At 41.2% G+C, this 22,102-nt stretch overlaps 1 protein-coding gene across 6 annotated transcripts in view; it reads left to right on the top strand.

Annotated features, from left to right (window-relative positions):
- The window catches only part of SOGA3 (SOGA family member 3), a 40,076-nt gene that overhangs the window by 11,310 nt on the left and 6,664 nt on the right, over nucleotides 1-22,102 (top strand). For 3 of the 6 annotated variants that reach the window (XM_054821438.1, XM_054821439.1, XM_054821437.1), the window contains 2 exons: nucleotides 18,188-18,259; nucleotides 18,892-20,448. In XM_054821438.1, coding sequence (XP_054677413.1) covers nucleotides 18,188-18,259; nucleotides 18,892-20,193 — 1,374 coding nt within the window. In that variant the 3' untranslated portion in view covers nucleotides 20,194-20,448. Of the gene's footprint in view, nucleotides 1-18,187; nucleotides 18,260-18,891; nucleotides 20,449-21,340; nucleotides 21,672-21,965; nucleotides 22,101-22,102 lie in introns of those variants that run through there. The other 3 variants (XM_054821441.1, XM_054821442.1, XM_054821440.1) reach the window with 3 other exon arrangements.

Below are 22,102 nucleotides of genomic sequence, written 5' to 3'. Positions count from 1 at the left end.
ATGATATATTGCATGAAAAATTGAAGTTGTTGTTGATGGTAGCAGAAGCTTGCAAGCATCCAGGATTTGGAAGGTGTTCCAGCAAAGAGTATATTTTCTATCGGTTACTTTTACTTTCAGTCCCCCAACCTGCAGCTGTTTCATTTAGTGTTATTCCTGCATACATCCACACAGAAACACAAGATTTTTAATCTGCATCGTCAGTTCTTGGAATTTATTTCTAGCAACTGCTTCTGATTCCCTCTTTATTATTCATTACTATTAATTGTAGTGCTTCTTGGGAAGCTGAAAACAAACTAGAGAAATTGTTTCCTAGAAGAAAGAGAAACCAACTGCAGTTAGATGTAATTTTTTCAAATATAAAAAAATGTTAATGAGTTGTTCATTAATTAGTTAATGTTCATTAATTTTATGGTAACCATTTGTTAAAGCCTAACTAACTCTGTAGAGCTTGTCATGATATCAGTATGACATAAGAATGCATTCATTTGCTATAGCTATGTAGGAAATGCCCAGTTAGCCATGCTTTAGATGGTTTGTTGGGAGACAAATGAAGTAGGGGGAAAATATGACAGGGGTACTGGACCTTGGGCTTTACAAATCCTCATTGCAATGCAGATATGGAATTGAAGAGGCACAGTGTTTTTCAGAGACATGTGTCTTTCTGGATAGAAATAGATTGCTCTGCTAGTGCTCCAAGCTGGGCAGGTGTAAATCAGCTCAGTTCCTACGGCCACAGTAGGGTGATGTCCTCAAGCTGCCATTTTCTTCTTCTAAGCATAGGTTACTAGCTCAGGTACAGAGCTTGCGATAACCATGGCTACACAGCACGTGAACTAGAGATGTCTTTCGTCCCGTCGGTTCAGACTGCAGGCAGAGGAGTTTACGCCTCCCTACGTGGCTCTGTTTTGCTGGAGTGGTGCCTGTCGTGTCAGTCAGTCTGTTTTGTACGCTGCACGGAACTGGAAGAAGGCAGCAGGGTCTGGGGGACTGGGCACTGGAGCTGCGAGGAGGAATCTGAATTCTGTTCCTGATTTTGATACTAACCTGCTGTGGGACCACAGGGAAGTAATTCCACCTTTCTGCTTACTCTTACAACCTTTGCCTGCCCTGTCTATGCACAGATTGGCTCTCTATACATCTCTGAGTGGTCAGGCTGCACAGAAATCATGAGGGTAGCTGGAAATTTCACAATAAAAGCTGCTTAAAAAAAAAAAAAGCCAAACGACCCCTCTCCCCAAACCCAGAAACTGGAGAGCTGTGAAAAGAACTGGTAAGGGATGATCCCATCCCAGTCCCCTTGATCACCAGTATCAACTTGCCCACTATGTCTCTGATAAAAATCCAGTGTCTCTCCTTTCTCTTTTTAAGACCCTTTGCCAGCTATTTAACCACAACCACTTATTTCCAGTCTTTCTCCTATAACTCACAAAGTCTCAGATTGTCCAGGTTCTCTCTCTCATCTTCATCCTGTGTCTTTTTTTTGTTTTGTTTTGTTTTGTTTTTAATGTGTGTGTGTCTTGTAGTAGTGGCTGTTTTGCTGTCTTCTGATTCCTAAGTCCCAGTCTTGTCCTTCTGCCTCCCACTCCCTCTCTCCCTGCATCCTTCCAACTCTTCACGAGTGTCCAATCTACTTTCTGGATTTCAAGTCTTTTCCAGTTCATTCCCCCCTTTATTCTACTCCAATTACATTATCTCTATTTCTTAGTTACTGCTTTTCTCTCCTGCAAAATTTGTCTTTTCCCCTGATTCTTCTACCATCTCATACAAATCTGTCAGCTTCTTTGGTTTGTTGTGTTCCTTTTCTTGTTTCCAAGCCTTGGCTCTTCACTTTTGCATCTGGACTGAGAGCAGTGGAGGATCACTCACTGTGCTAGGAAACAGCAACTATATCACTGTGAGCACTAAAGAAAAGGTTGCTGGTTCTAATGCTTAGCCTCAGCTTTATCTAGACCTGCACAGAGCAACACTTGCAGGACTAGTTAGGCTTTGCCTTCTGGCCTGGAGCTGGAACACAATCTGTCAGCTGGAGAAAACGTGCAGATTGATAGCTGGGGTGGGAGAGGATGTGATAGTTTGTAAATATAGAATTTTCGGCAACTTAAACTGGTAAACTCCAAGAAATAATTACCTGGTAATGTATAGGAATGGAAGATTTCTGAAAGGTTATGGTTTGGCCAGTCATTATTTGGATCAATTAGAAAAGTAGGAGGTTTATATTGTATACAGACACAAAAAATGTTCCAGAGCACAGGCATACTGGAACTTCTCAAAAGAACAGTTGCTAGAATAATTTGAGCACACCAGGATATTCTCTTCTTGGAAAGAGCTGAATAATTTTGTTGAAATTTTCCAAAATATTAACAATGTTGATAACTTACCCTGAGACAGATGCTTGGCATGGAAAATCTGCAACATCTAAAATGTGGTGAGGTTGTAAGGAACTGGAAACAAGTCTCATAATTGGTGCTGGTTTTCAGCATTTCCAATAGGCAAGGCAACCGTATCCAACAGCAGTATTACATTTTTGGATGCCTTCAGAATCAAAATTTCCTCGTCTGTTATTTGGCTTGGTCCTTTCTCTCATTATCTTAAACTTTACCATCTCAAAATCGGGGCTGGCCATCAAACCCCTGACCAATGCTTCTTTATTTGCAAGAGGTCCATCAAAGTGTTTCCCACAGCTGACTTGTTTATCACCTGTGTAAAAAATTGTCTTCAATCTATTGCAAAAATCATGTGACTTCTTCTAGTTGTCTGAAAAACGCTTCATCTATTTCCTCTTATTCATCCGATGGTCTGTAGAAGCTACCCCAAGTCATGCCACCTATGCTTCTCTGTCCTCCAGTTCTTACCCACAGCTCTCAGCTCTATGCAAAAGCACAGAGCACAACCCTTCTTCCTCACCTTTACAGTTTGTATCAATACATGACTGCAATCCTGTCATGTCTCTGTGATCCCGGTGAGGTCACAGCTCTGTAACTGCATGGATTTCTAGCTTCTGTTTATTTCCCATGCTGCACACGTACAAGTCACTGGAGATGGATACTCGGTTGTGCTGCTTTGAAAGGGAAAGTTTGAGCCTCCTGCATCATACTGTTTCCCAAGCACTTCCTAACTGCACCTCATGTTTTCATTCATGAATTTCATTCAGTGTTTGAGCCTCATTTCAAACAGCTGGTAATGGAGGGAGTAGGGACAAAGTAGAGAGAGATGAGATGCTAGCCTGCCTGCTGATGTAGCTGATCAGCTTCACAGGACCAGTGTAGTGCGCCGTACTCTTCGAAGAGTTACAGTAATTTACTTGCTCCTAGCACCAGATGGCAGCAGGGGAGGAATTAATAAGTATCTCACATGCTCAGTTCCTCCCTGGATCTTCTGGAGGACCCAAATACCAAGTCTATCAGCAACACTTCTACTAAAAGTACCTTTCAGCAGAGGGCTTCCGTGATCTGGAATCTCAGTTTGTTGCCTCATGAAAATTCAATTTGCTTTGGTGAAAAGAACAACAGGATAATGAGGAGGCTTTTTAAAAAAGATATAAGAAACAAGTCTCTGCCTGAGTTTATACAGGAAAAAAGCAAAAAAGTCCTCTGTCTCCAAGCACGTCTCGGTGATTCTCCAAGCGCCACATCCCTGCAGATGCAGAACCCCCAGACTTGCTTATGTGAAATGCTGTTACCTTTGGTATCTTGCCCAAATATTTTGTTCCTTTAAAAACAGTATACAACAAGGATGCTATTCATCATCTGTGAGGGTGTGACTGACATTTTTGCTCAGAGCACACTGCAATTTCACAGTGAGCAGGACAAGCAGAATTTGCTTCAGTTTAGTTCTTTGAATATGGGAAAAGAATCATAATGGAGAAAGAAATTAATTTCTGTTACAAGATCTGTTGCAGTAATTCTCTGAAAACATCATGCCATAAACAGGAAAAGAAATTATGTGCATTTGAGAAGTAGTTTACACTTAAACCTCATAAAATTACATTTTAATTATGTATCAGCCCTCAGCAATTCACGAGCCATTTGCTTCAAGGTAGTTTATCAAACCCGAAAATAAATAGCCTAATGGTCAATAACAATATAGCTCCAAAACATACGTAATAAATAATGAATGATTTCAAAAGAATAAAACTCCATAAATATCTTATTGTGAAGAGGTTTTGTGAGTAAAGATGCCTTGAGGGGATTTCTTTTTCCAGAGAATCATTGAAGATGGTGTGCTGCTTTGTGGATTCCTATGGAATTGTCTTAAAATTTGCAAGGATGTGTAAAAGGAGTGGCAGGAATGCTTGCTAATGGGGAAGTAATAATGAAAGAGTGGCACCTGTAGTGAAAAAAAGTGCATATGGAATATGTTTAAAACAGAAAAGAATGTAGCCATCACAAAATAAAGTCAAGGTTAATCAATTCTTTTGAATCTGTAAACATAATGCTGCTACTCTGGTTTGATGGGGGCGTGGGAATTCCTTCTTCATGGCGGAATGTTACCTTGTTTTCCTTCCTTTCTGTGATGGATATCAGCAGCCTTAGACTTGCAAGTTCTCATCAAACTTGTTATTGATACTACATACAGTCTTCAGGTAAAATCAGAGTCTCTTTGCAGTAAGCTCTATTTTAAAGAAAAAAAAAAAAAAGGTAATGACCATCTTAAAAAGAAAAACAAACCTAACTAGAACGGAGGCACAGCATAAGAGCTCAACTTCCAAACACATAGAAACTATGTTTTAGAGAAAGGGCATGGTCTCAAGTCAGCACCTGAGACCCTTTTTTTTTGCTTGGATCATTCTTCTCAAAGTTGTTCTTTGCCACGGAATTGCTTCCATTAGTCAAAAACTATATTTATAAAGTAAATCGGGCTAAGGAAGGGCCCACACGCTGACAAGTGATTGTTAGCACATACCTCAGATGGTTTTGGCCTGGATCAGCTACCACTGCTTCAGTGCTTGGGCACAATTTGGGGTCTAGCCCGGGTCAGAGCTTATTCCTGATTGACAGTTTGGATATGATCCCGCTTGTTTGGAAGGAAGCTATAGGGAACTTTAGCTGTATTGTCACTTTAGCTGAAAGGAGACCGAATTGTGGAGTGCCAGTTGGCATGAGGTCCTGAGAACAGTCCCTGACCATTTCATTTACTAGCATCAAAACTAGGCAAGGGGTCTCTGGCTTGGTATGGAGCCAGATGAGATGGCAAATGAGACTCAGAACAGCAAGTCCAGTCCATTGCTGCCACGTGAATTCCTACTGCTGAGAATTACTGGCAAGGCGCAATCACCAGCAGTGACAAAGCCGACACAACTGGCATGCCCAATTGTCTGTGGGAGTAATGGATGCTGCGCTAACTGTGGCTCAGTGGTGGATGGTAACTGGTTACCAGAGAAAATGGTTTGTGAGCATGAACTCACAGTCGGGCAGGCTGGAACAGATGTATCTCTGTTGCCACAGACTTTAGGGTATGACTTTCTTGAGATCTAAAGGAGAAAGAAGGCCTTTTATATCTCATTACTGAAGTAGGCGATCTTGCTACTGACTTCAATAAGATCCTCAAAGTACAATACCACATTAACAAATGGAGGAAAGTTTGGGAAATCCAGTATTGTCTGGTTTATATTCAGTCATATCCTAATCATTTGTTGGCACTGTGCTGTTTGTAAGCCTGAGAAGTTTACTTATTTTCTTGGAAAAGACAATGCTTTTAGGACTCAGTAATGGTCCTCAATCACACAAGACAAGTTTTTATTTTTGCGCTTCCCAGTTTCAGTATTTATTTACTCAAATAAATTAGGGGATTGGAGCATCTCTTTTATGAGGCAAGCCTGAGAGCTGGGTTTGTTTAGCCTGGAGGAGAGAAGACAGAGGGGATCTTATCAACGCTTATAAATATCTAAAGGGCGGGTGTCAAGAGGATGGGGCCAGACTTTTTTCAGTGGTGCCCAGCAACAGGACAAGGGGCAACAGGCGCAAACTGGAACGCAGGAAGTTCCATCTGAACATGAGGAAAAAGTTCTTTACTGTGAGGGTCATCGAGCACTGGAACAGGCTGCCCAGAGAGGTTGTGGAGTCTCCTGCTCTGGAGATATTCAAAACCCATCCGGACGCGATCCTGTGCAACCTGCTCTGGGTGATCCTGCTCTAGCAGGGGGGTTGGACTAGACGATCTCCAACTCCTACCATTCTGTGAATCTGTGAATTTGTGATTCTGTGAATCCGTACTGCTACAAAAGTACAGAGGTAGGCCAGGATTCTCTAGATTTAGAGGAAATCCAGATGACTTTGCCGAATTTCTATCAGCTGGAAGGTTTTATGGAGACAGAACAGAGACATTTTCTAAGTGCTGAACCAGAGTTCTAGATACATGTGTTCATATGAAATCAATATACACCAAATGTCATAATCTTCATGGAAGTCTCACCGAGGCTTTGATGAATAATAGTAAAACATTATTTCCATCTCTTATACCACTGTGTTCAGTCTACTGCTGAGGTGCACCAGTCCCTTCAAAGAAACACCTGGAAAAACAGAGCATTTGCAACGTGCTGATACAGGTCAAAGCTGAGCTTGTTTCAGATTGAAAGGAAAATTACCACAGCTTTGTTTCTCTTTAGTGCATGTGCTTGCTGCTGGCTTCAGGGCTGTCTTTCTCATAGTCTTAAATTGAGCTCTTCAGCAAGCCCACATGAAACAATTTTCTCTATTTACACTCTCTGGTGCTGCTAGCAAGTCTACAGTCAAAAAGACCCAGGGCACTCTGTAGCCTGGTAGATTTACTAGTTATTCTGCATATAGAATTTACCAGTGCATCTTTCAGATGCCTGTGTTCCTGATGGCTCTTTGGCAGAGCCTCACAGCCTGAGGTAGTTTGTCCTGGCTTTAGGAGAGTAAGCAGAAAGTAGCACCATAGAGGTAAGTGCTGACCTGTGTTTTGGCTGAACTCAGCTGCCAGTATGAGGAAGGAGAATCTTGTCATGTCATAGTACAGATGGCTGTTATGAAGCATGTCATGGGCCCACAGGGAGTAACCTCAGTGCGGTTTCCAGTATAAAAACAGGTGAAAGACACTGGCAAGACTTCAAATGGGAACATAGACAACAGAGCCATATGCAACAAAACTATAATAGAAATTGCTATATTTACTATTCAATATATTACTCATTACTTTTTCAGAATGATGGTTCTGAGAACCTAGGTGGCCAGCATAAGGTACCCAGTACTTACAGAATCAGAAAAGTCAATTGAAGCAAGTATAGGTTCTTTATGTGCTATTATGCATGATTAGTAAGTAGTTCCTGAAGGAAAGATGATACTGTTTGATAACTAGTATCCTAATGGCACGTAGTAGGATGCAGAAGATGTAATGTGATAGCCTGGGCTTTTGATTTGGCTGTATATCTTGGTGCTTTTCTTCCAAAGTTGTTGTCTAAGCCATCTTTTTTTTTTTCCCCCATAAGAAAGAGGCAGCCCAACTTAATGTTTTGTTGCAAAAGCTTGATAATGTTGTGTTTGTCTCTAGTGCACTTAAAAATAAAATAAATTACCTCGTGAGGGAGAAACCAAAAGCCAAACCCTACCTGGATCTGAATCTCGTGAGGGACGTTAAAGGGCAACAAGAAGAGCTGCTACAGGTTTATCAGCAGCAAAATGAAGATGAGGGAAAATGTGTGCACACTGGTGAATGGTGCAGGGAACCGCTTTCATAACATTCTCCTAGACAAGCTGATGAAGTATGAGCTAAATAACTGGACAGTGAGGTTGACTGAAAACTGGCTGATGAACTACCATGCTCAATCAAACAGTAGTGATGAGCAGCACAAAGTCCATCTGGAGGCTGATGACTAGCAGTATATATGTCAGGAAACAGTAAGGGCCAGCTGCTCTGAGGGACTAGGAGCCAAGCACAATAACACAGAATCAGAGAATGGTAGGGGCTGGAAGGGACCTCTGGAGATCGTCTGGTCCAACCCCCCTGCTAGAGCAGGATCACCTAAAGCAGGTTGCACAGGATTGTGTCCAGGCAGGTTTTGAATATCTCCAGAGCAGGAGACTCCACAACCTCTCTGGGCAGCCTGTTCCAGTGCTCTGTCACCCTCAAAGTGAAGGACCATAGGACAGGGGCCCCACCAGCCAGGACCCAATTCAGCAGTACCTCAGGGGTCAACACTTGGCCAGTTGTGTTTAACATTCTCATTACTGACCTGGATGAGGCCAGCAGGTCAAGGGAGGTGATCCTTCCCCTCTGCTCAGCACTGGTGACGCCACACCTGGAGTGCGTACAAGAGAGACATGGACATACGAGAGCAAGGACTGTGGAGACAATTAAGGGATTGGAGCATGTGTCAAATGAGGAGGGGCTGAGAGAGCTGGGACTGTTGAGCCAGGAGATGTTGGGGAGCAGCAAGGCCTGGCTGGCCCCTGTGGGATGGGAAGTTTGGGAGGATAACACAGCCAGCGGGGCAGGGGTGTTGCCAGCCAAGGCCCAGTCCCACAGTACCCCAGTGGCGAGAGCAGGGCAGACCCAGAGATCACAGCCAGGTTCAAACAAGAGTCCAGGTTTACTGGGCAGGTTCATGGTGATGAGGCAGGTCTGAGGTGAAGCCGGGAAGCCAATCCACAGGTGGATCAACAGGTTCCATGGCTGGGCACAGGAAGAACTGCGATGGAGATTGGTTCTCCTCTCACATAGCTCACAAGCAGGACCCAAAGCCCCCTGGGCTGAGCTGAAATGGGGCTCCTGGGCCCATGGCAGGTTGTGTGGGCTGGCCCCAGGAGAGGCTGGTCAGGACCACTAAGGCCTGTGGGTGCCCTCTGGGCCCTGACAGGAGAAGAGGGGGAAGCATGTGTGTGGGGTGAATCTTATTGATGTGTATAAATACCTGATAGGAGAGTGTAAAGAAGAAGGAGTCAAACTATTTTCAGTGGTGTCCAGTGACAGGACAAGAACAAACTTTTTTGTAAAGGTGGTCAAACGCTGAACACCTTGCCTCCATCCTTGGAGATACTCAAGACCCCACAGGACATGGCTGAGAAGCCTGCTTTAGTTGCCTCTGCTCTGGGCAGGGGAACTGGACTAGATCTCCAGAGGTCCCTTTCAGCCTCAGCTGGTCTGTGTTTTTTCTCAGCTCTGTGGTCTGTACTTGTTAATAACAAGCAGAATATAATTTCTCATTTTGTGTGGAATCAATACTAGCCAGGAACAAGAACACCAGGCTTTTGGTGGTTGCTCACTACAACCTAGAGGTTTATTTTTCACTCACTGCAGTGTTCATAATATCAAGCAATGCAACTCCCTGGCATTTTAGCAGATTCAGGATTTTATAAGACTCCATAGTTAAGAGTTCCAAGCACAGCATTTCTTATTTTGAAGCAAAGGGCAGTGGATTAACCTTTTAGATGTGCAAGTGTATTTTTCTGAAGTGTTTGTTTCTGCTGAGATGTTTTGATGTATTATGTGATTTTTTTCCCCCATTGCTAGTATTAACAACAGCATATATTGAGATGTGTAGAATGAGACCTGTGGATATCAATTCTATTTTGCTTTGTCTGATCCTAGTTGTATGATTGTGTTAATTGACTTTGGCTATCTCAGCAATGAATCCAGGTTAGGAAAATAACCAAGCTCTTTGCTTAGGTCACAGATGAGTACTTGCACTTAGAAGGTATTTGCCATGCATCTGTTTCCATCAGTGTTGTGTGTAATAAGAGGCTTCTACCTCCCTGTAAAGCATGACTGATGATGACATCCAACTGGCCTAATTACCAGGGGTGTTTTATATTACAGGCTTGGCTGAATTATTTTAATTTTTACAGATGCTAGCAGTTTAGATCTTTGATTAAATGATTAATTAGAAGCACCAGTTACAGTGCCCCAGAAAGAATTTTGAACTGGAACATTGCCTTGATAATACACAGACATAGATACACTCAAAGTTTCATTTTCCTTGTGGTGTGCTTCTAGGAGTATTGTTGCTTAGTTCCCAAACTTTGGTCAGGTTTCATGCATTCAGAAAATATGAAGACAGAACTGTATAACATGATCAACTAGTCTGGCCTCCTGAATAACATGGGTCATAAAATAACCCCAGGAATTTTATTTAAATTGATGCCTACTTTTCAGAAAAGGGTGCTGGTCTGTGTTAAAAATTGACAGCTGAGAACAGTCTACCACAACTCTTCCTGAACTGTCCCAGTAACAGCTAAAATTTGCACCTCCCTTCTCATCTGAATTTGCTGAAAGCTGGTTGCCAGCCAAGCAATGTATATTCTTACTACCACGCTAAATTCAAGAGTCCAGCATCAATGCTGTGGTGTTTTGTTTGGGGTTTTGTTGGGGTTTTTTTGGTTGGGTTTTTTGGTTTTGGGTTGGTTTTTTTGTTTGGTTTTTTTTTTAATCTGCATGCTTAGGGTTGATATCATGTAGCCATCTTAGGGCTGATATCAGTGACTGTCCTTTTCAGTATCTAACATTTCTCCAACCTTTACTCTATCGACAGTTTTTATCCAATATTATTTTATGTTTATTCTAGGCAGTGGCAAAAAATGTTAATTAGTGTAGGACCAAGAATTGATTCTTGTGTGACCCTGTTAGGACTGCTGTGGCATTAATCTGCAGGTGATCTATCTGCTGGCTCAGTGACATTTATGATAAATGCTGAAGAGTCGGCTGTTTGTTCATGATAGCTAGTTAAAAATGCATCCCAGTGATCAAATATCTATAACGAGCTGAAGGCTGTCAAACTTCATTTCAGAATGAGATTTTTCACATTCCTAGCAAAGGAAACCTTTAAGTAATGGTCTCAACCTACCTCTACATGAAGGTTTTAAAGACAGCCTAAGAGTCACAGCCCCATTCCTTTGCTGGGAATAAGCATTTCACGTTAGAAGCCGAGCAAGTTTTCTTTAGGAGGAAGAGTCATTATTTAGGAGAACAAGGCATAGGGGTCAGTCACAGTTCTTCTGAGCACTTCTGTAGTCAGTGCAGCTGCTGGACACTCTGCTCCAGCCGGCGCTGCAATGTTCTCCTTCCCTCATCTCCATCTTTGCATGGTAGAAATACCAGGAAAAGCTCTGGGTGCAGGCTTATGGGAGAGCAGACTGGTACCAGACAGAGTGAGAAAGGTGCGTGTGGGGATGCCCAAACTGTGCTTTACTTTTCCAGAGTGCTATCTTTACATGAGCTGCTCAACAAAACTTAGCTTAAAACTTAGATTTAAGGCAAGATCACACTGGTATAACTTCAGAGCACTGCAGACTCTAATCCTCTGTTTTCAATAACCTAAGTTCCCAGACACCTTTGAAACTTCCCCATATGTTGTATTGTGGAAAATAGTTTTCAGCCAATTTACAAACTGCTAGCTTTATAATAGAATTTTCCCAAGTAAAATCAGACAAAAAAATGAGGTGAAGAGAAAAAGAAGACCCCTCCTTGTCAGAGGACGGAGTGGTGATTGCTGACATGTAAGAGATGGATTTGTTTCTCCCGTTAACAGAAAATCTGCTCGCTACTCAGGCTTCTAAACCAAGTGCAGATTTCAGAATTTTTCCTACCTTAATTCATCTCAAATTTTTACATCCTCTCAAATGAACTCTAAAATCTGATTTTTTTGGTGAGACGTCCCTGTAACTGGAGGTGTTGTCTGAGGTGCACAGTCTCATACGCCAAGCTGCAAAGCTCCTTTCTCTGCTTTGTGCCTACAAACCTACACAGATGTGCATGTTCTTGATGCCGCCCTACCCTGTGAATCCAGGTGAGGGTCTGTAAGAGCTGCCTGTGCATTTAATACAACTCTTCGATATTAAATGAACTTGAATGCAAATGCATTTGTGCGATCAGCCCATAACTTTGCAGACCTGGCTTCTGTATACATTTCCAGCAAGCAGTGTAAAGGTGCACATTGTGTGCAGAATCGTTCTTATTTTCCTTCTCATTACTTTTCAGTTTCAGACTAACCTTTTTTGTTGCGATATGGTAACTACGCTTTGGTTTATATACGTGCATTTTTGTAACCGAGGCAATGAACTTAATCTGGTTGCTTGCACTTTCTCTTTCTCATGAAAATTTCTTTGGAATCTCTTCTGAGATATTCTTCTAAGAAGACTGAAAAGCTCTACATGTGATAATAGGTGTGAGAAATAAAACTATTTTTAGATTTGGCAAAATCCATACGTATTTAATTCATAAATGCCATATCCATTTCTGTGACTGTGATTATTGCTATTGTTACGTGGTGGTGTTTTGAACTATGTTGACATACGTCTGTCATACTGGCAGTCCCAGATAAAGGCTGGGACAGTGCATTGTACTAGGCATTGTGCAAACCCTGGCAAAAAGATTGACTCTCTTCTCCCAAAAAAGTCAAATAGCTGAGCTGACAAATAAACAGCAACTTAGGAAGCCCTAGAAAATAGATTTAACTAGCATCACTATGCAACAAAGTACCTTATTCCTGCACTTTCACTCCAAGATATTCATGTTGTTCTGAGATTTGCTTTTGCATTTCAGGATTAGGGAGCCGAATGTAAGCTGACTGGGATCGCTGTGTCCGTAATGAAGGCCTAGTTGGATAGTGCTGAGGAACTAAGCATGTTCAGCTCTTCCATCTTTTGAAAGGTTCAAATGGCAGGAGACCTCTTCCTCTTCAGAGAAGTTGCTTCCACTGTTTTATGATATCCTGGTGGATGAGGGAATGTGCAGTCAGAGAAAGCAAAGTGCCACAGTTTGGCTGGCTATTTGACCAGGTCATACGGAGAGCTTTGAAAAGGCAGCTTTCATCTTCTGTTCAGGAGTTTTTTTCAAACAAGAAAAAGAAGAAAGCAAATGTAATGGAAGCATAAATGTGTTGCTTCACTTACTTAATGCATTGCAAGGAATGCTTTTACCTGGCTATACCACAGACTTATCATTATTTGCTCTAGCAATGTGGTTTCAGTTCAAAACACAAAGGGTTTCTCTAGATAAAGTGCAAATGTCATGTATCTTTTCTCTCCTTTTATTTTTTTCCTAATGTAATCAGCAAATGAATTATGGCAAAGGATCTGGAAATGATAACTGAAACAACTCCTAAATAAATGCAAATGAAATAATACAAATATTGGAGGGCAGGTCCTCTTTTTCTCTTCTGCAATATGAAGACATTCAAAAGACTACAGATTGCTTTAATTTTGTATCGTTCCTCAGCAGTGTTTTCAAACACACCATTTTTAATATGAAGAGAGCACTGCTAGAGCTAGTAGGGATATGCTCAGGGATATGCTTCATGGGCAGGGGTGCTGTGCTGCTTTGCATTTCACTTATCCCTGCTTTTTCTTTCCTGCCTTAATTTTGCAAGCAATACTGAAATACTCAGGACTCCTCCTGCCCTCAAATGGGGTGGAAGGAGTGAAGCGTTGTATCATTCTATGCACTTGTGCCAATGACAGACAAAGCCAGTGTCTTGAGTTGGTTGCTGGCAAATTGCACTGATAGAGCTGCAGAATAAGGGAGACATTTTAAACACAAGGATTTCTTTGAGGAGAACGGGCATTTTTGATTTGCCGACACGGATAGTGTCCATTTAGTTTTTACTACATATTCTAATACATTGAATTAGAGTCAGTGTCAGTAAACTAAAAAGTCTGTCTTGCATCTGTTTTGATCCAGCTCCACGAGCTAATCGACCATATTGACTGAAGGGAAAATGCAGAGAGAGTCTTAGGGCAAATTTCCATTTCCCTGCTCACAGTCACTCTGTGCCAGATAGAGGCAAGTTTGTGCGGCCCAAAAGTTGTTCAATGTTCAGCAGCTTTTCAGGACTGTGAAGATGGTGTTAGGTTTGCTCTGATTTTCAAAGCTCTGCAGACCTGTCAGCAGTTGGGAGGCAGCTAACCGTAACTGCAAACAGAACAGTTGTGTGTAGATGAGAAGGTTCAGTTGCAGCTGTGGAGGTTCATGAAGCTGCATACCCTTTGCCTTAGCCTGCTCTGTGAGGAGGGGAAAAGGCTGTTACGGGGGCTCTGTGCACCCATAAATCCCTCTACATGTCAGGAATTCCTCCTGTGGTTGCCTATATTGATTTTTAGATCATATACCCCAGATCAGGCTTGAAATAAACCTAAGTGTCTTTAAAAATCTTGGTATGTTTTGCTTAGGGCTTCTTTATTAATTGCTGAGAGAGTTACTGTAGCTTTGGATCAGGCAGTGAGAATCTGAGTTCATTTTACAGCTTTCCTGCTCAGTGGAGTGTGATGCTATTACTTCTGCATTGTGTTATTCTCAAAGAAGATTTCAGGTCTTTTTATGCCTGAGAAGCACTGAGCATCACAGGTGATGTTAGGACTGCACATTTGGCTTGTATTTTAGGGCTGGCAAGAGAAGGATTACACCATCTGGTCTTGAGAAGTGCTTAGCATCTCCAGCAAGACATTGGATAAACTCCATCGAAGGTCACTGGAGAATTGATGCTGCTGAACATCGCAACAGAATTGCCCATTGCATGTCATCCAGTGTGCGTACGATACGAACATTATCTGTGGTCTTATCTAGACTGTGGAAACTTCTCAGCATTGCCAGAACACACATGCAGCCCCATGTGTGCTGGCTACAGTGAATGCTAGAATAGTCAGGTCAAACCCAGTTTTACCTCCTAGTCTTTCAGAGTTAAGCAGAGATTATACAATATAATGATATATGCCCCAGTTGCTGGTCTTATTATCCCCAGTGCTGTTGAAATATTTCATTAGTACTTGAGCAGTTTAGCAAACTCCTCATTGCAGAAACAGTATTATATGTATTTTTTGCTTCTTTTCTCCTGCAGATGGGTAACTCGGTTCAAGGTTATTAAAACTGTAATACTGTGGTAAGCATTACTGATCAGAGAGTGCAAAAGCAGTTGTATGTTTCTGACTTTACCTTTGTCTTTTTTTAACTCATAACCATTAGAGTGATCCATATATGGTTTTTAAAATTATATTGAAGAAAAATTGTCTGAGCTCCCAAATTATCCTTCACAACAAACTCTCAAAACCAATTCTAGAATATGACAGGCAGATTTTTTTGCTACAATTGAGACAACAGCAGAGGTGGCTTTTAGTGGCACTACAGTCTGCTTTGTGGTACACTGTGGCATGGGAAAAGGATCAACGAGTGGTGAATTATATTAAAAGGTGATCTAACACAAAGGTTTTTGAACAAACATATTTTGTACATGAAGGTGGCTGAATCACTCGCCCTGTCTAACATTTGTTAGTATGTCAAAACAAGCAACATGCAGACAGTTTTAACAGTCTCCAGTCGCAAGGATAATATGAAGATTCACTTGCAGGAGTCTGGGTTGCTATTTTTGTTTTTGCCACATGTTTATTTGAACTTATTTTTCCTCTTTCCATTTTGCTTTGATGAATTTGTTTTCATTAGCAGCAATAAAATGTTTAATGTTGAAAGCTGGATTGGAAGAGTAGACTAGTACAAGGCTTGAGAGAAAAGAGTAGCCACTGTAAATTCTGAAACGTACCTCTGAAAAAACTCTCAAAAATGTATTATTTATGGCAGGATATACTGCTTGATATGTGACATTCTTTGTTCAGTATTATTGCCTCAGTGCCCTAACATGCTATGATTTTGCAGATGTCATCTGTTAGCTGAGATGTGCAAGTGAGATCTTAACCTCTTGTGATCAGAAATTGTCTCATGGTGTTTTTCATAAGAAGAGAGATCATACCGATTCCAGCTGGGCCTAATCCACTTACCCAAATCATCCTGCTAATTGAATTGTCCATGTTCTTTGTTGCTTTCTGCTATAAAGTTTTGTTGCTAAACACCATCATTTCATTGGTGAATAATACAAGCTCTGTGGATGGTTTGTTGTAATTCAAGCAGAGCAGAAGGGAAAGTAGTGCCTAGTCATTACCTTACAACTATTGTTGTAATTAAAATGTTGCTATCCTGACTACCAAAAGAGATAGTGAGAAAGGAGAAAAACAGATTTTGCATTTTATGTCAAACCTAGAAAAATACTTTTTGCTCTCTGTAGTTTCTATTTTCTTTTTGTCACTGGAAACTTTTTCATATAACTCATCTTCTGAGAAGTTGCAGGGTGCACAAGAAGTTGCAGCTCAGCATTTCAGAACTTCATTATATATGGAGAGATGCTGAGCTCGGCAGGGTGAATAGCAGGCATTTAGGTAATCAAGCAGAAATATAGTTTAACTATCCCTTAGTTATTTTATCCGTGGGTGGTATCAGCAAGAATCTGGTGCAAGGAGAAGTTTGCAGTGCTAACTGATTTGAAAAGGATTTTTTCAAAGTGAAAATATATAGCGGTATAATTAATGGTAATACAGAGGGGGAAGCTGCTCCTCTGAAAGTTTAATGCTTTATAAATTTGCCAATTCAAAAAGAAAAACAACAAAAACCCCTCCACATGTATATACCATTTCTGCAATTCGATAACTGATGGGTGACCCTGGAAAAAATAATTGTGTTTGCAGACTGGATTCCAAAGTTGTTGGCTTTATATTTAAAGGGAAAAGTGAGTTAAATTAACTAATTCTTAGGTCCTTTCTGAATTCCTTTAGAAGCCTGTGATTCACAGCTATCCAGCTATCACAGCTAATGATCTTTGATTGGTTTTATTGTTTTGTCTACTGAGAGCATTCAAAGTTTCTGCGAGAGGCATAAAAATTTTAATTCTGGTTCTCAGTGGACCCATCTGTGAATTTTAGTTCTGATTCTGAATCTGAGGTAGTTTTTCTTAATTCTTGCATAACTCTATAGTAAATTTGAGCAAAAACCCTCATGAGAAATCATCTCTTGTGGTTGCTCATATTTATATGCGAGTCATTTCTATGGCGTTTGAGTGCGATCAGTCCACAAGCTTAGTATTTGTTACGGGCATGATCTGCAGAAGAAAGAGAACAATTGGTACCAGCAGGTGAATAGCGCACAGAATTGTTATGTACAGCATACTTGCCCACTGTACTCTGTTCCTTGAGGACTATGAACATATTTTAATTCCCACTGTGTGGAACTGGATGGCTTTTAGATTTAGCTGTATTCTTCCCTGGCTAGTGCAGGGAAATGCACGTTTCTCAGCAGCACAAAGGATCCTTCTACCAGAGAATAATCTCAGAGGGAGATGGTCTTGGTTGTATCACTGCCCTGCCTCAGGGCCTACATTTTACCTGGGGAAGATAAAACCTGGGAACAGGTGCAAGTGGGATGTTATGTACTAATATATTCTTTCACTCGCTTTCCTCTCTCCTGCTGTTTTCTTGATGATCTGTATTGAGTGTTGACAGTGGGATGGTTGCAGTTGATTTCCACTGCTACCGCTTGCCCACTAATGAAATTTCTACTGTCAGCAATTATGAGATTTTTGCTGGATATGCTAGTAGACTTCAATCCCAGTGCATCCTGCTCTAAAAGCAGGAGTTTCTTTTCTACTCTGGCTACATAGCAGATGAGAAGACACCAAAGAAGCTTGCTCATATGGTTGTGCGTAGATGTGTTTGTGTGGTGCTGTTCTTAAGCTAATATGCTTTATTTCTCACTAGGACTTTGTAGTCTAAGCAGTTTTAAAATGTATTTACTTGAATATGTTCTGAAAACAGGACAGACCTAGCGACCAGATCTATGTGTGAGTTTGTCTGCACAGTTTGCCTGCAGCGTACACCTACAGAGCTGTGATGGCAATACACTGCAAGCTCGAAGCCTGTGGGTGGGACACAGAGAAAGGTGTGCTTGCAGGTATACACTCAAGTCATCTGACGGGATCTCAGTGACACTGCTTCATGTAGCTTGCCTACCACAAAGGTGAAGGCTACATGTCTGGCTAGACACATCTTTAAGTGCCTTGGGCCCATTAGGATTAATATCAAATGGGCAAGCTGGGTTTCACTGCTTACCTCTGCTTTCCCATCTGTAAGTTGCCACTTGAGATACCTGCTTTTTTACCTCTTGCATGTGTTAAACATTCATTATGCACTACTCTTAAAAAGTGTTGAATAAAAAGGTAACAGACTTATTAAACCAATACTTGTATAACATTGCTGTGTCATTTTTGGGCAGCTGTGTCTCCCCTCTGTATTTGGTATCTCAAAGATTACAAGAAATTAATTCCTTTATAGTTGCATTTGACTTGCTGTGTTTTAAAAGAGTGACTGAATTGTATACCTCTTTCATGAAACATTCAGCGCATCTCATTTTGTTGTTGCAGCAATCATTGAAAAGAAGAGGGAGCAAAGACCTACCAAAATCAGAAAAAAAGTCACAGCAGACACCAACAGAGGTATGTTGGAATAACTGTACCCCAGATTCCCATGTGGAAGCTTCAGGGACACTATGGATATGATGAACATGGTTTGTGGATTTACACTTTGCTTGCTTGTTTGCTTTGCCATTTGTTTTCCTATATGCTGCAAAAGGGAGAGCTCTTACCCCAGATCTGTAGCTGGGCAACACAATGTCAAGGACCACCTAAACAAACCGCTACAACAGAACCCACCAGCATTCATGTACTCTATGTTTTAGGCAAAATAAGTAAATGGGAGCACCAGTGAAACAAGATTATAGGCCCTTTGTGTGCTGACTTCAGGATTTTTTAACACTGTAAAGTCTATCACAGTGTTGCAAGCCTAGAAAATATAAGGATTTTTTACAAGCCCCACCCCCACCATGTATTTTCTGGGGACTGTGCAAACGTTAGTCGCAAGTAAAATAGTCTTTTCCCCTCTTTTAAATTTAAGTATTTATTTCTCTCTCTTCAATTTATTGATCAGTGAAAAAAAGATTGCAGGAAAATCTCTTAGTATCTAAAGCTATGTACCTGTGGTTGTTAATCTTGTAGTTTAAGACCATCCACTGGAGGTCTCTTGTTTTACATCAAGTTTCTTCAAATACTTCTTTTTCTTTTTTTCTAAGGAGGACAATGAAGACCTGAAATGCCAGCTACAGTTTGTCAAAGAAGAGGCAGCCTTGATGAGGAAGAAAATGGCTAAGATTGATAAAGAGAAAGACAGATTTGAACATGAGCTGCAAAAATATAGGTCGTTTTATGGGGATTTGGATAGTCCCTTGCCAAAAGGTGAAGCAGGTGGGCCACCTACCACAAGAGAAGCTGAACTCAAGCTTCGATTGAGACTTGTGGAGGAGGAAGCTAACATTCTTGGGAGGAAAATAGTGGAACTAGAAGTAGAAAATAGAGGACTGAAAGCAGAACTTGATGATTTAAGAGGAGACGATTTCTCAGGGACCACTAACCCACTCATGGGAGAGCAGAGTGAATCCCTGTCAGAATTACGACAGCATTTGCAGCTAGTAGAAGATGAAACAGAATTGCTGAGGAGAAATTTAGCTGATTTGGAAGAACAAAACAAGCGCATAACAGCTGAGCTGAACAAATACAAGTACAAGTCTGGGGCCCATGAGAGCTCTAGGCACCATGATAATGCCAAGACAGAAGCATTACAGGAGGAGCTAAAAGCTGCACGCATGCAGATCAACGAACTGAGTGGCAAAGTCATGCAACTCCAGTATGAGAACAGAGTCTTAATGTCCAACATGCAACGCTATGACTTGGCCTCTCATCTTGGGATCCGTGGCAGTCCCAGAGACAGTGATGCAGAAAGTGATGCAGGAAAAAAAGAGAGCGATGATGACTCCCGCCCCCCTCACCGCAAAAGGGAAGGCCCCATCGGTGGGGAAAGCGACTCCGAAGAGGTACGCAACATCAGGTGCCTGACACCCACGAGGTCTTTCTATCCGACACCATCCGGGTGGCAGAAAAGCTTCACTGACAGGCAGCAGATGAAGGACATTCGCTCTGAAGCTGAGCGGCTGGGCAAGACAATAGATCGCTTAATTTCTGACACAAGCACCATCATAACAGAGGCGAGAATTTATGTAGCTAATGGGGACCTCTTTGGACTGATGGATGAGGAAGACGATGGCAGCAGAATACGCGAGCATGAGCTTCTGTACCGGATCAACGCACAGATGAAGGCCTTCAGGAAAGAGCTCCAGGCTTTCATTGACAGACTCGAAGTTCCAAAGTCTTCGGACGATCGAAGTGCAGATGAACCTTTGTCAGTGAGTCAGGTAGACTTTTACTTATTACAGCCTACAGGTAAAAAGGCTCTGCCAAATGACTTAAGCCTCAAATTTGATGTATGGTACATTAAAATTTTTTATTCTAGACAGTGGACAAAAATCTCTATTTCTTAAATTATTTTAAATTGGCCATATGAAAACTTGTTCTACCAATGGGGCTGTTTGTGAACAGTGAATAATCTGGTCTCCTGGAAATTAAAAGAACTATGCTGTAGGAGGTGGAAGATTTTACTCCTTTCTGGCTTTGCAACTGCATTTGCCAGAGTTGTGCCTTCATTGCCAGTAAAGGCAGTGCAGACAGCATTTTTGGCACATAAATGACGTTATTTTCTTAGTGGTTGCATTGCTGTTAAATGAATAAAAAGAAAATCTTATTAATTTTAAAAAGGAGGAAACATTAAATTTCCAAAATTATAGAGAATATGACAAACCACAGAGAAAAATATACCATGCAAATCTACTTTACAGAGTCACAGAGCCGCACTGTAGTGTGAACATTAGAACTGCTGTAACTGATTGTATCTTGCTGAAGGCCTATGGGTCACTGCTTACATGCAGCAGTGACTAGCATCTTGTTTGTAGTTCATTTTTATGCAGAATTGTTCCAGAGAGGTTTTGGGGAGCAAATTCCTTGCTCACTCAAGATCTTTTGCCATGAAAAATGAAAATTACTTACCCTTATCTTATCATGCAATCCTATAGTTGGCAAATCTTGTTATTGCTCATGGTATTATCCAATGTTTTAATAAGTCTCTTGCTGTGCTAATTTACTTTGTGCTGTCCTGCTAGTTTACAGTCAAAGTAGTTGCCAGGTGAAGCTGAAAGCTATTATTTCTTATTCCTATGCTGACTAATTAGTCTTTTGTTTCCTTGTATCAGAAAGTCACAGACGCAGTGAGTTTAAAGCTAATCAATTACTATTCACGTATTGCATGAAAACAAACAGAAAAGGCATTTAGCATGCTCACGTTCTGATCTAGCAATAGCTCTGAGCTTGTGGAGCTCCCATTAGCTTAAAGGCAGAGCACTGCATGGGCTTCTGCAAATTTAAAGCAAACTAATTAGTATTTTCTCTAAAAAAATAACAGCAATAGTTAAATTGAACATTTCAGGGCTTGACCATGCAGAACTCCTACTGAAGTCAATGGGAGATGGGCACTCGGTCCCTCCACAAGCATACTCTGATTCACTATTTATTTTGTTGAAATTTTGGACTTGCTATTCCATTAATTGACTGTTCTCTTTGTATTTACTTTCCCAGATGTTCCAGCCTATCATTTTACTTATTCTCATCCTTGTATTATTTTCATCCCTTTCATACACAACAATATTTAAACTTGTCTTCCTTTTTACACTGTTTTTTGTACTGTAAGCCATTCATCATTTACTGTTCATTGTAGTATTATTTTCAGTTTATTTTGTCCACCCTCCAAGATAAGAAGTGCAAGAGACATAGTTTCTGTAATAGCCACTGCTGTAAAAACACTGAAGACTACTTGTTTGCCAGAACCAAAACAAAACCAAAAAAACCTGCAAAATGTACCAAAAAGTCACCCAGCTGAATAGGAAACCCACTCACCACGGTGTTCCAGGTAAGCAAACACAAAATTATATTTTTCACTTCATCTGGTTTTATCATTTTTGAATAAAAATTTCCTGAGTGACTGGAACCAATTTAATATTCATTAATTTGCACCAAATCAGAAGCAAAACAGGAATATGCAGAGTGGGCGTGAGGAGTCTGCTCCTTTCCACTTCCCACTCCCAGAAAAAGAATTTGTATTCCAGCCACATATGAATAGTAAAGCCACATTCAATGTGTGTTCTGCAATTGTATGTCACAGCTTGTATATGTTTTGCATGATTGTGATGGTAATGTTTTTCAGCGCTGTATTATGTGGACTAGACCCCGTGGAGGGGACCAAATCAGAACGGTTGGCATATAGAGCATGATATCCGCAAATGTGGCAAGGAGCTGGAGACCCTGAGAATGAGATGCAGGAGGAGGAGGAGGTATCAGGGT

Source organism: Grus americana, chromosome 3, assembly GCF_028858705.1.
Source record: "Grus americana isolate bGruAme1 chromosome 3, bGruAme1.mat, whole genome shotgun sequence".
NCBI classification, from domain to species: domain Eukaryota; kingdom Metazoa; phylum Chordata; class Aves; order Gruiformes; family Gruidae; genus Grus; species Grus americana.
Note: the sequence above shows the minus strand (reverse complement) of the source record. Positions and strands in the feature narration are given on the sequence as shown.